Below are 13103 nucleotides of genomic sequence, written 5' to 3' on the forward strand. Positions count from 1 at the left end.
TTAACCTGCAGTAGTTTTTCAAATATTTTTGCATGTTGTGGGAGGCAACATTAAGGGAATATGCAGAAATTGCATTGATTAAAAATAAATTAATATGTGTATATACTCAATAAAACCATAAATATTAACTGCATTAATATTAGTCCATTAATATTAAATAAAATATTAAATAAAATTTCAAATTATGTTTTATATTAATTAAAATTATTAAAAAAAAGTAAAAATCAAACCCAATAGAAAAGCTTGAATTGCATGGATTTTCTGCAGCAAGTTTATAATGTGAGTTGCAAGTAACTACATTTGCCAGAGTATTAAGAACAATGTATATACATTATCGACAAAGTTATCTATTTTTTTTTAAAGCCTTGTATAATTCAAACTTCAAAAATTGGACTAATGCACAATCTCAACCAGTTATACGCTATGATCATATTGAATGGTGGTGCAGGCTCGAGGGGCCGAATGGCCTACTCCTTCACCTATTTTCTATGTTTCTATATCACCTATAGCCTCTTCAGATACTGTCTGCCCTGCCGAGTTCCACCAGCAGCTTGTTTTTTTGCTCCAGATTGCAGCATCTGCAGCCTCTTGCCTCCAAATGTTGTACGCCATTGATGTGATTTTGTGAATATTGCCTGGTTTAGGTCATAAGATCATGTGATAGGAGTAGAATTAGGCCATTCGGCCCATCATCTGCACCATTCAATCATGGCTGATCTATCTCTCCCTCCCAACCCCATTCTCATGCCTTCTCCCCATAACCTCTGACACCCGTACTAATCAAGAATCTATATCTGATTCTGTAAATGTGTCTGGCATACCACATTGTATCTCACAGAATGGCTGCATTTTAAGATTTAGTTTGTAATGTAATGCATTTACTTTATTTTAATGTCCTTGTGTACATCATTCATTTATAAAAGAAAACGAATTTACATTTTGTCAAAAAGATTATCTGGCTCAACAGTGTTGGGTAAAGTCGACAATGATTCTTCTTGTTCTTCTTCAGCCTGATGAATACCAGTTGATAATGCTGAACTCACAGGACAAGTCCTGCAAAATAATAACAAATATGAATTATAAATAATCACAATTTGGGAAGTTATTTTGTTTTAATTGCCAAATAATTGCCTCTCCTAAATAGTTGAAATTGTATTGATGTTCAATATTTGTTACAGAACTTTACAATATTATAGCATAAAAGTGTTCCTATTAAAACAAAATTGCTAAAGGGCCCTGTCCCACTTTCCCCGAGTTACTCACGAATTCTCCCGAGTTTTCCCCTTGATCCAAACTCGGAGAATGTCCATAGCGAGTCCGTAGAAGTCTGTGGATATGTCGTAGCGGCTCGTAATACCAGCCGTAGGAACTCTGGGCATCAGGTAAGTCGGGACGTTTTTTCAGCATGTTGAAAAATGTCCACGAGTAAAAAAAATAGCCCCGAGTACCTACGGCTGGCATCTCCGAGATTGAATCCATTTAATTCAATTCAACTTTAATGTCATTGCACAAATACAAGTGTCTACCCATGTGCGATAAAAGAGCTAAATTCAAACAGAGAACACTGGGGAAGCAAAATGTAATTCCAAGAAATGCCGCCAAATTCTTTAAATTCTTTTAAAATACCTATTTATTATTTTATTAATAAGTGTACATATGTGTTAATGGTAGCCGTGTTTATATATTTTTTTAACCGGAGATGTAATGGAATTTCGTTGGACAGTATTGTGCAATGACAATAAACTTATTAATTCATTCATACATGCATTCATTCATTCAAGTATGGGTACAACGAAATGCAGTTTAGCGTCAGTCCGTAGTAATAGTGCAATATAGAAATAAAAATACAGAATAAGCAAACAATGTGGACGGAGAGACTGGAGAAATCTATCGGCGGGACTCCGAGTTCAGCAATGTGATAGTGTTGTTGTAGAAGCTGTTCCTCATCCTACTAGTACGAGACCTGAGGCTCCTGTAACTCCTCCCTGATGGGAGGAGGGCAAACAGTCCATGGTTGGGGTGGGAGGGGTCTTTGATGATCTTCCCAGCCCGTCTCAGACACCGTTTTCGGTGGAGGGCATCCATGGCAGGGAGCGGGGCATTGATGATGTACTGAGCGGTTTTCACCACCCGTTGTAGTGCCTTCCTGTCCGCTACGGTGCAGCTGCTGTACCATACCGTGTAGCAGGTGGTCAGGATGCTTTCGATGGTACAGCGGAACAAGTTGGTCAGGATCTCGGGGGACAGGTGGGCTTTCTTGAGCCTCCTCAGGAAGTAAAGGCGCTGCTGCGAATCAAGGGGAAAACTCGGGAGAACTTGTGAGTAACTTGGGAAAGTGGGACAGGCCCTTTACTCTCAGGAAGTGTTTGGAATCTAAATGGTTTATTTATTCATTTAACCCTCATAACAAAGCAATATGATCGTACAGGTCCACCTTCGAATTTCCGGCCCCCTTGGTTCCAGAGCCTTTCTGGATTATCCATTTTGCTGGATGACCAGAGGTCATGGCCTCCGGGAGGAGTCCAATGTTACCATACCGGTCCTCCTAGGCCACAGATATCGGCCCACAAAGTTCGCCTCAGAAGTCGGCTATGGGAGCGCATCTGCCAGCTCTGGCCGGGCCCGGGTTCAGGAGCCCTGACCACAGGGGGATAATTCAACCTGTTGATCGGTATGGAAGTCCCGATGAGGTTGAGGTTGGGGGGGGGGGGGGGGGGATTTCTAGTGCGCTCTAGTAATTTTAGCCCAATTGAAGTAGGTGCTGGACCATCAGTTGCCGGTAAATTGCTGATGGACCTGCCCCACTAAAGCTCCATCAGCCACTTTTGATGCATTTGATGGAATTTGCTATCGAATTAACAGATGATTCCCAGATGGGTTGGGATGCATCGATGGAAGAGGGGTCTGATCCTGGACATCCAGGCTTGTCACTCCCTTCAATCCCAACCAATCCATTTTCTCCCTTATACCTTCCTGAAGAAAATACAGGAAATTGATAGTCTGGATTCTCAGATTGAAGAACAATTCTTCCCCACTGCTATCAATCTATTATTTTACACCCCCAATTCCAGGAGGTGCTGCCATGTGCTCTTACCAGCCAGCACCCACAACACCCTTGCCACATGCTCACTTCACCCCTGCCATCGGGAAGAAGGTACAGGAGCCTGAAAACTGTAATATCCAGGTTCAGGAACTGCTCCTTCCCTGGAGCCAACAGGTTATTAAACCCAACAACCTCCAAATAAGCTCTGAACTACATTGACTATTATTGTTATTATTGCACTATTATTGTGGGTTTGCTTGTGTACATAGGAATGCGCGTGTATGTGTGTATATATATGTGTGTGTATATATATATATATATATACACATTTATATATTGAACATTCTTCCCATTTGTATTGTTTACAATATAATAGGATATATATATATAATTTTATTTTAGATTATAAAATAATATAATAACAATATAATAAATGGATAAAGGTTAAGCATATACATTGCTGTTGGAGACATCAGCCAAAGCTTAGGCTTACAAAAATCAAGTGTTTGGAACATCATTAAGAAGAAAGAGAGCACTGGTGAGCTTACTAATCACAAAGGGACTGGCAGGCCAAGGATGACCTCCGCAGTTGATGACAGAAGAATTCTCTCTATAACCCTAATAAAAAAAAATCCTCAAACACATGTCTGACAGATCGGAAACACTCTTCAGGTGTCAGGTGAAAGCAAATGGTATGTTAGCATTCATAGCAAAAGGATTTGAGTATAGGAGCAGGGAGGTTCTACTGCAGTTGTACAGGGTCTTGGTGAGACCACACCTGGAGTATTGCATACAGTTTTGGTCTCCTAATCTGAGGAAATACATTCTTGTACAGAGAAGGTTCACCAGACTGATTCCTGGAATGTCAGGACTTTCATATGAAGAAAGGCTGGATAGACTCGGCTTGTACTCGCTAGAATTTAGAAGATTGACGGGGGATCTTATAGAAATTACAAAATTCTTAAGGGGTTGGACAGGCTAGATGCAGGAAGATTGTTCCAGATGTTAGGGAAGTCCAGGACAAGGGGTCACAGTTTAAGGATAAAGGGGAAATCCTTTGGGACCGAGATGAGAAAAGCATTTTTCACACAGAGAGTGGTGAATCTGTGGAACTCTCTGCCACAGAAGGTAGTTGAGGCCAGTTCATTGGCTATATTTAAGAGGGAGTTAATGTGGCCCTTGTGGCTAAAGGGATCAGGGGGTATGGAGAGAAGGCAGGTACAGGATACTGAGTTGGATGATCATCCATGATCATATTGAATGGCGGTGCAGGCTCGAAGAGCTGAATGGCCTACTCCTGCACCTATTTTCTATGAATCTATAAACACTGCTGTAATTTCTACATGGTGAAACCAAAATGTATAAAAATGTCCTTTATTCAAATCTGACAATGTGCACTTTAACCACATGTGTTTTTTTCTATTACAAATCTCAAATTGTGGAGTACAGAGGAAAAAAAATAAATGATGGGTCTTTGTCCCAAACATTATGAAGGGCACTGTACATGGCAGTGTGCATCACAATGAAACACAGATGATGCGGCCAGATGTGTATGCACCGGCCAGATGTGTATGCACCAGCCAGGTGCATCGCAGTAAATTTATTTTCATTCAGAACAAACTGGCGGTTTTTCATTCAGAACATTCAGTGCTTATCTGCTCTTAGGTGCTGTGCTTACGGTCCAACATCACAAGATGGCTTTGCACGATTTCATCTGACAACCTCAAGGGAAACCTTGACTGCTGCTCAGATACAACTCTCAAGAATACATCAAAAAAGCATGGAGCCATTGGACGGCCTTTGGAAAGCAGCGTGCTGCTAACTTCCTGTTCAAAACTCTCTGTTAACCAATAACATTTTAATCAATCAATCAATCAAAAACTTTGTTGTCATTCAGAAATACATCAATAAATGCAATTCTGAACGAAATTTTGTTGCATCTGGTTCCCCGTGCAACATAAAATATCAGGAGGATAAAATTCTATTACTATTGGGAGCCTGCTAAACAACAACATTATAAGAATGAAGGGTCACATCAGAAGAGACAAACTGATTGAGGCTCTTAGTCAAAATAGACACTGCAAATATACCTATAAACTTACAGTTAAGTGTTCATACTCCAGATGTTGCCAATAGCCTGGGGCTATATAATTGATTGCATGTTGTGGACAAGGATCAAAGTTACTTATTGTGTTGAAGAACACTGAATAGAACACTTTGCTGTACTTGGATGCAAGTAACGTCATGCACTGGGTTTGGAAAACAAATAAAACGGCAGATTCTGGACATTGAAATAAAAACAAAAGTGATGAAAGAATTCCGCTTGCCAAGCAGCATCTGAGAAAGGGGCACCTGGATAACGTTTCACGTCAGCACGCCTATCTCAGAGCCGGGCAGAGAGTGGGGGATTTACAGCTTTCACAGCAGAGGCGGCAAGTGGAGCAAGGTGTGAGGGGTGTTTGTCACTTCCCTCCACCTTCCAACTCTGCTTTGAACAACATGAGCGACTGTCCATGCTGGAGTAAGCCATCATCTTGTTGCATTACTTGGCAGGTCACAGAGCAGCAGCAAGTGAGTGGATTGGCCGAGACATACATCCTCATTAGTTGTGTGGATAGTTGATTTGATTAGATAAAATTAAGTTCAGGTCTGGTGGAGCAGCCTTGTTGAGGGGAAGTCCCTTGGTGAGGTAAAGTGGGAGTCTTTGGTCCAAGAGTCTTCGGCGAGGAGGCTGAGGCAAGGAGGCTAGATTTTTGAATCGGTTGTGTGTTTAATTTAATTTAAATATTTTAACTTATTGCAGTGATGGCAGGAATGTTATTGCAGTGTGTTTGTTGCAGGATGTGGGAAGTCAGGGGCACTGCTGGTGTCACTGGTCCCTACACCTGTGGGAACTGTGTCCTGATGCAGCTCCTCAAGGACTGAGTTGGGGAACCGGAGCAGCAGCTGGATGACCTGCAGTCCATCTGGGACAACGAAAGCTTCCTGGACAGGGCCAACAGGCAGGTCGTCACTCCGACAGCGCAGGAGGTGCGATGGGTATAGAGAACTAGGCAGGAGGCTGAAAGAAAGGGGATGAAGCAAGCGCAGGAGACCTCAGTGGAAGTAAGTCTTGTGAACAGGTGCTCCCTCTTGGGAGCTGTCGGGGCAGACGACGCTTCCAGTCCTAGCGTCGGACAGGTCCGTGACTTGAATCCTAGCGTTGAGACTCGACCGGCGAGACCGACATCAGGCAGAGCTATAGTGGTGGGCGACTCCATTGTCTGAGCAACAGACAGGAGAATCTGTGGCCACAGGCGAGACTCGAGGATGGTGTGTCGCCTCCCTGGTGCCAGCGTTCAAGAAGTCTCGGACCAACTTCAGAACATCCTCGCGAGGGAAGGTGAGCAGCCGGAAATAGTTGTGCATGTAGGCACAAACTACGTGCGTATAGAGAACTAGGCAGGAGGCTGAAAAGCAGGACTTCTAGGCTGGTTATCTCTGGGTTGCTTCCAGTACCTCGCGCTAGTGAGGGTAGGAACAGGGAGATCATATGGTCATAAGTAAGAGGAGCAGAATTAGGCCATTCGGCCCATCAAGTCCACTCCACCGTTCAATCAGGGCTGATCTATCTCTCCCTACTAACTCCATTCTCCTGCCGTCTCCCCATAACCCCTGACACCCATACTAATCAAGAATCTATCTATCTATCTCTGCCTTCAAAATATCCATTGACCTGGTCAACACAGCCATCAGTGGCAATGAATTCCACAGATTCACTACCCTCTGACCAAAGGAATTCCTCCTCATCTCCTTTCTAAAGGAACTTCCTTTAATCCTGAGGCTATGACCTCTAGTCCGAAATTCCCCCACTAGTGGTAACATCTTCTCCACCTCCACTCTAACCGCCAGGTCTACTCCGCCATTCAATCATGGCTGATCTATCTTTCCCTCCTAACCCCATTCTCTTGCCTTCTCTCCTCTCAGTAAGAGACAGTTAAAAGCTCCCCAAAGTACATCTGTGCCGTAGACTGGCACAGCGATTTGGTGCAAGCTTTTGACTGATGAAGAAAAGCTACAATAGAGCATGGAAACAGGCCCTTCGGCCCAACCTGCCCACACCGACCATCATGTCCCATCTATACCAGTCCCACCTGCCTGTGTTTGCCCCATATCCCTCTAAACCTGTCCTATCCATGTACCTGTCCAAATGTTATATAAACTCTGTGATACTACTTGCCTCAACTACCTCTGGCAGATTGTTCCATACCCCTACCACCCTTTGTGCAAAAATGGTGCCAACTTAACTCAAGTTCCTATTAATTTTTTCCCACATCAATACTGAACCCCCAATACCGTGTGCTTTAAGTTTGTATACTAATCTCTTATGTGGGGCCTTGTCGAAAGCCTTCTGAAAGTCCAGATATAACACATCCACTGGTTCTCCCTTATCTACTCTACTAGTTACATCCTCGAAAAGTTCTATAAGATTCGTCAGACATGATTTACCTTTCATAAATCCATGCTGACTTTGTCCAATGATTTCACCACTTTCCAAATGTGCTGCTATCCCATCTTTAATAACTGACTAGCATTTTCCCCACTACCGATGTTAGACTAACTGGTCTGTAATTCCCCGTTTTCTCTCTCCCTCCCTTTTTAAAAAGTGGGGTTACATTAGCTACCCTCCAATCCTCAGGAACTACTCCAGAATCTAAAGAGTTTTGAAAAATTATCACTAATGCATCCACTATTTATGGGGCTACTTCCTTAAGTACTCTGGGATGCAGCCTATCTGGCCCTGGGGATTTATCAGCCTTTAATTTGTTCAATTTACCTAACACCACTTCCCGGCTAACCTGGATTTCACTCAGTTCCATCTCATTTCACCCCCGGTCCCCTGCTATTTCCGGCAGATTTTTTATGCCTTCCTTAGTGAAGACAAAACCAAAGTAGTTATTCAATTGGTCTGCCATGTCCTTATTCCCCATGATCAATGCACCCGTTTCTGACTGCAAGGGACTGCAGGGATTTGTTTTAACTAATCTTTTTCTCCTCGCATATCTATAAAAACTTTTGCAGTCAGTTTTTATGTTTCCTGCCAGTTTTCTTTCATAATCTATTTTCCCTTTCCTATTTAAGCCCTTTGTCCTCCTCTGCTGGACTCTGAATTTCTCCCAGTCCTCTGGTAGGCTGCTTTTTCTGGCTAATTTGTATGCATCTTTTGTTTTGATACTATCCCTGATTTCCCTTGTTATTCACGGATGCACTACCTTCCCTGTTTTATTCTTTTGCCAAACTGGGATGAACAATTGTTGTAGTTCATCCATGCAGTCTTTAAATTCCTTCCATGGCATATCCACCGTCAACCCTTTAAGAATCAATTGCCAGTCTATCTTGGCCAATTCACGTCTCATAGCCTCAAAGTTACCTCAATTTTTTGAGGGTGTAACAAGGTGAATGGATAAGGGAGAGCTAGCGGATGTGGTGTATCTGGATTTTCAAAAAGCTTTTGACAAGCTCCCACACAAGAGATGAGTGTGTAAAATTAGAGCACATTTGGGGGTAGGGTATTGACATGAATAGAGAACTGGTTGGCCGACAGGAAGCAAAGAGATGGAATTAACGGGTCCTTTTCAGAATGTCAGGCAGTGACGAGTGGAGTGCCACAAGGCTCGGTGCTGAGACCCCAGTTATTTACAATATATTTAGACAAGGGAATTAAATGTAATCTCTAAATTTGTGGATGACAAAAAGCTGGGTGGCAGAGTGAGTTGCGGAGAGGATGCTATGAGGCTGCAGGGTGACTTAGACAGGTTGGGTGAGTGGGCAGATGCATGGCAGATGCGGTATAATGTGGATAAATGTGAGGTTATCCACTTTGGTGGCAAGAACAGGCAGATTATTACCTGAATGGTGTCAGATTAGGAAAAGTGGAGGTGCAACGAGACCATTTCCACCATTCATAGAAAATAGGTGCAAGAGTCGGCCATTCGGCCCTTAGAGCCAGCACCGCCATTCAATATGATAGAAACATAGAAAATAGGTGCAGGGGTAGGCCATTTGGCCCTTCGTGCCTGCACCGCCATTCAATGTCATCATGGCTGATCATCCAACTCAGTATCCTGTACCTGCCTATTTTCTATGTTTCTATGAATTGGCTTCTGTAAATTGTCCCTCGTGTAGGGAGTGAATAGAACTAGTGTGTGCATCAAGGTAGATCGATGGTCAATTCCATGGTCCATCTCTGCACTAAACTAGAATATAAAAATATATAATATTTAAATTTATTTGCACAACAATATTTGACTTGGTGAGGATGATCCTCCTGACCCATAAAGTGGGCTGTCTATTCCCTCGCCAGATGCTTCCTGGCTCACTGAGTTCTGCCAGCACTGTGTGCTTGGATTTAAAAAACTACAGTTTGTTGTTCCATTTGGAAATTAAATGAAAAACATGACCTCAGCTCTAATTGGTCTACTGTTTGGAAAATGCATGTAGTGAAGATATAATCTTTGGATTGTGAGTTCCAAAAAAACAGTATCATAATGGTGTTAATACCCGTCAAGAAGAGAGCCTTATTCAGGCTATCTTACTTTTGCTGCTGGGGGCTCTTTGTACATATGCTCAACATCATAACCAAATACAGATTGTAACACTAAACAAGCAATGGTGAAAACAAAATGAAAACATCACAAGTTAAGAAGTTTCTTTAGAATTGAGCCCTAAACTGTATTTTTGCCTTTGACTAAAATGCAAAGAATAAACTTTAAGATGATCAGTCCAGTACAAACAGTCATATAGTATGTGTCTGCACATTCCTTACAATTTACATATATAAAGGAACACAACGCTACAATTTTTGGTCACCATTCAGTGTTAGCTTACTGAAAATGTATTCATTCATACAATGAAACTAAACATCAGCCAAATTCATCAGCTCTCATAAGTAAGGATTTGCTCGAATGAAAGTTTGAAATGACAGTGTCAATCAGTACTCAATTACAATTCAAATTCCAGTTCATTAAAATATTAAAAAGGTTGAGGGGGAAGGGAAATTATGCCTCAACTATTTATCCACAGAATTGCTGATGGGAATCTCAGACAACAATTGTTGAATTCAGGTACACTTTGTAAAGAGGCTTCAAGGTCAGTTTATTGTCACGTGCACCAATTAATGAGCAGTGAAATTCAAATTAAAAACTGGGGTACTTGAGAATGGTACTTCAGGCGATATAGTGGCGCAGCTGGTAGGGCTGTTGCTCACAACGCCGGATGCTCTCTGTGTGGAGTTTGCACGGTCTCCCTGTGACCGCATGGGTTTCCTCCAGGTGCTCCGGTTTCCTCCCATATCGCAAAGATGTGGGGTTTGTAGGTTAATTGGGCTCTGTAAATTGTCCCTAATGTGTAGGGAGTGGATGAGAAAGTGGGATAACATAGAACTAGTGTGAACTGGTGAGATTGGTGGTCGGCATGGACTCGGTGGGCCGAAGGGCCTGTTTCCATTCTGCATCTCTAAACTAAAACTTCTGTAGAGGGTGGGTGCATCTCTTAAATTCTCTGGCCTGAAGGATTGTGAATACTAAATAATTGGAGGTATTTAAGGAATAGGTGGATACATTTCAAAAGATTTGGGAATTGAGGGCTGACACAGGAGCGGAGGTGAAACCCAGGTACACCAGGTATTCCTGGTCCTATTTTCTTAAGGGCTGCACAGTGGCGCAGTGGTAGAGTTGCTGCCTTACAGCGCCAGAGACCCGGGTGCTGTTTGTACATTCACGGAGTATGTTGTTGTATGTTGTAGAGTTTGCTATGATCGGGTGGCTTTTGCTCTGAGTGCTTCAGTTTCCTCCCACACTCCAGAGGGTAGGGGAGGAAATTGCAGAGGTTATGAATGGTGGAAATCTTAGTTTACGTTTGATTAAGGTAGGAGGTTGGTTGGTTGAGGTGGTTTAAGGTTAACCCTGATGCATGTTGTTGGAACAACAACCTGGAGCATACAGTGCCCTGCATAATGTTTGGGACAAAAACCCATCATTTATTTATTTGCCACTGTACTCCACAATTTGAAACTTGTAATAGAAAAAAAATCACATGTGGTTAAAGTGCACATTGTCAGATTTTATTAAAGGCCATTTTTATACATTTTGTAATCACCATGTGGAAATTACAGCTGTGTTTATACATAGTCCCCTCATTTCAGGGCACCATAATGTTTGGGACACATGGCTTCACAGGTGTTTGTAATTGCTCAGGTGTGTTTATTTGGCTCCTTAATGCAGGTGTAAGAGAGCTCTCAGCACCTAGTCTTTCCTCCATCTTTCCATCACCTTTGGAAACTTTTATTACTGTTTATCAACATTAGGACCAAAGTTGTGCCAATGAAAGTCAAAGAAGCCATTGTGAGACTGAGAAACATGAATAAAACTGTTAAAGACAACAGGCTTACCAAAATCAACTGTTTGGAACATCATTAAGAAGAAAGAGAGCACTGGTGAGCTAATAGCACTGTCCCACGGTACAAGAGCTTCCAAGAGCTTTCCCGAGTTTGCCCCGATTTGAACTCGGAGATTTACAGTAATGGCCGCTCGTCATTAGCTAGTCTTCCCGGGTGCCTGCCATTAGCGTTACGAGCCGCTAAGAGACGTCCCCGAGCTCCGACGTACCCGCTACGTTCATTCTCTGTTTGATTTTTTTAACTCAGGAGAGCTCTTGGAATGAACTCGTACCGTGGGAAAGGGCTTTTAATAATCGCAACGGAACTGGCAGGCCAAAGAAGACCTGCACAGATGATGACAGAAGAATTCACTCTATAACAAAAAAAATCCCCAAACACCTGTCTGACAGATCAGAAACACTCTTCAGGTGACCACTGTCAATGACCACTGTCTGCAGAAGACTTCATGAACAGAAATACAGAGGCTACACTGCAAGATGCAAACCACTGGTTAGCCGCAAAAATAGGATGGCCGGGTTACAGTTTGCCAAGAAGTATTTAAAAGAGCAACCACAGTTCTGGAAAAGGTCTCGTGGACAGATGAGATGAAGATTAACTTGTATCAGTGATGACAAGAGCAAAGTATGGAGGAGAGAAGGAACTGTCCAAGATCCAAAGCATACCACCTCATCTGTGAAACACGGTGGTGGGGGTGTTATGCCCTGGGCATGTATGGCTGCTGAAGGTACTGGCTCACTTATCTTCATTGATGATACAACTGCTGATGGTAGTAGCAGAATGAATTCTGAAGTGTATAGACACATCCTATCTGCTCAAGTTCAAACAAATGCCTCAAAACTCATTGGCCGGCGGTTCATTCTACAGCAAGACGATGATCCCAAACATACTGTTAAAGCAACAAAGCTAAAAAATGGTCAATTCTTGAGAGGCCAAGTCAATCACCCGATCAGAAATTAATTGAGCATGCCTTTTATATGCTGAAGAGAAAACTGAAGGGGCCTAGCCCCCAAAACAAGCATAAGCTAAAGATGGCTGCAACACAGGCCTGGCAGAGCATCACCAGAGAAGACACCCAGCAACTGATGATGTCCATGAATCGCAGGCTTCAAGCAGTCATTGCATGCAAAGGATATGCAACAAAATACTAAACATGACTACTTTAATTTACATGACATTGCTGTGTCCCAAACATTATGGTGCCCTGAAATGGGGGGACTATGTATAAACACTGCTGTAATTTCTACATGGTGAAACGAAAATGTATAAAAATGGCCTTTATTAAAATCTGCCAATGTGCACTTTAACCACATGTGATTTTTTTCCAATTGCAAATCTCAAATTGTGGAGTACAGTGACAAATAAATAAATGATGGGTCTTTGTCACAAACATTATGGAGGGCACTGTATATTGCATTAGATTATGACTTGTAGATTGACAAAATAGTCATGGAGGGGGTTTATATTTTGTGATAAACTAATGGAATTTGTGATCGGACTAAAGATGATGCTTCGTTCTCCCATTTATTAAATTGCAGAGAATTCCTACATATCGAAGACCGAGCAAGGTAATAGAAACATAGAATATAGGTGCAGGAGGAGGCCATTTTGCCCTTCAAGCCAGCA

General features: G+C 42.4%; 1 protein-coding gene across 3 annotated transcripts in view; it reads right to left on the bottom strand.

Moving 5' to 3' along the window:
* Positions 1-856: 856 nt before the first annotated feature.
* Positions 857-13103, bottom strand: part of xrcc4 (X-ray repair complementing defective repair in Chinese hamster cells 4) — a 417291-nt gene continuing 405044 nt past the window's right edge. For all 3 annotated transcript variants that reach the window (XM_055633394.1, XM_055633392.1, XM_055633395.1), the window contains exon 8: positions 857-1053. In XM_055633394.1, the coding sequence (XP_055489369.1) occupies positions 933-1053 (121 nt within the window). In that variant the 3' untranslated portion in view covers positions 857-932. The remainder of the gene's footprint in view (positions 1054-13103) is intronic.

The sequence above is a fragment of the Leucoraja erinacea genome, chromosome 3, assembly GCF_028641065.1.
Source record: "Leucoraja erinacea ecotype New England chromosome 3, Leri_hhj_1, whole genome shotgun sequence".
Classification (NCBI taxonomy): domain Eukaryota; kingdom Metazoa; phylum Chordata; class Chondrichthyes; order Rajiformes; family Rajidae; genus Leucoraja; species Leucoraja erinaceus.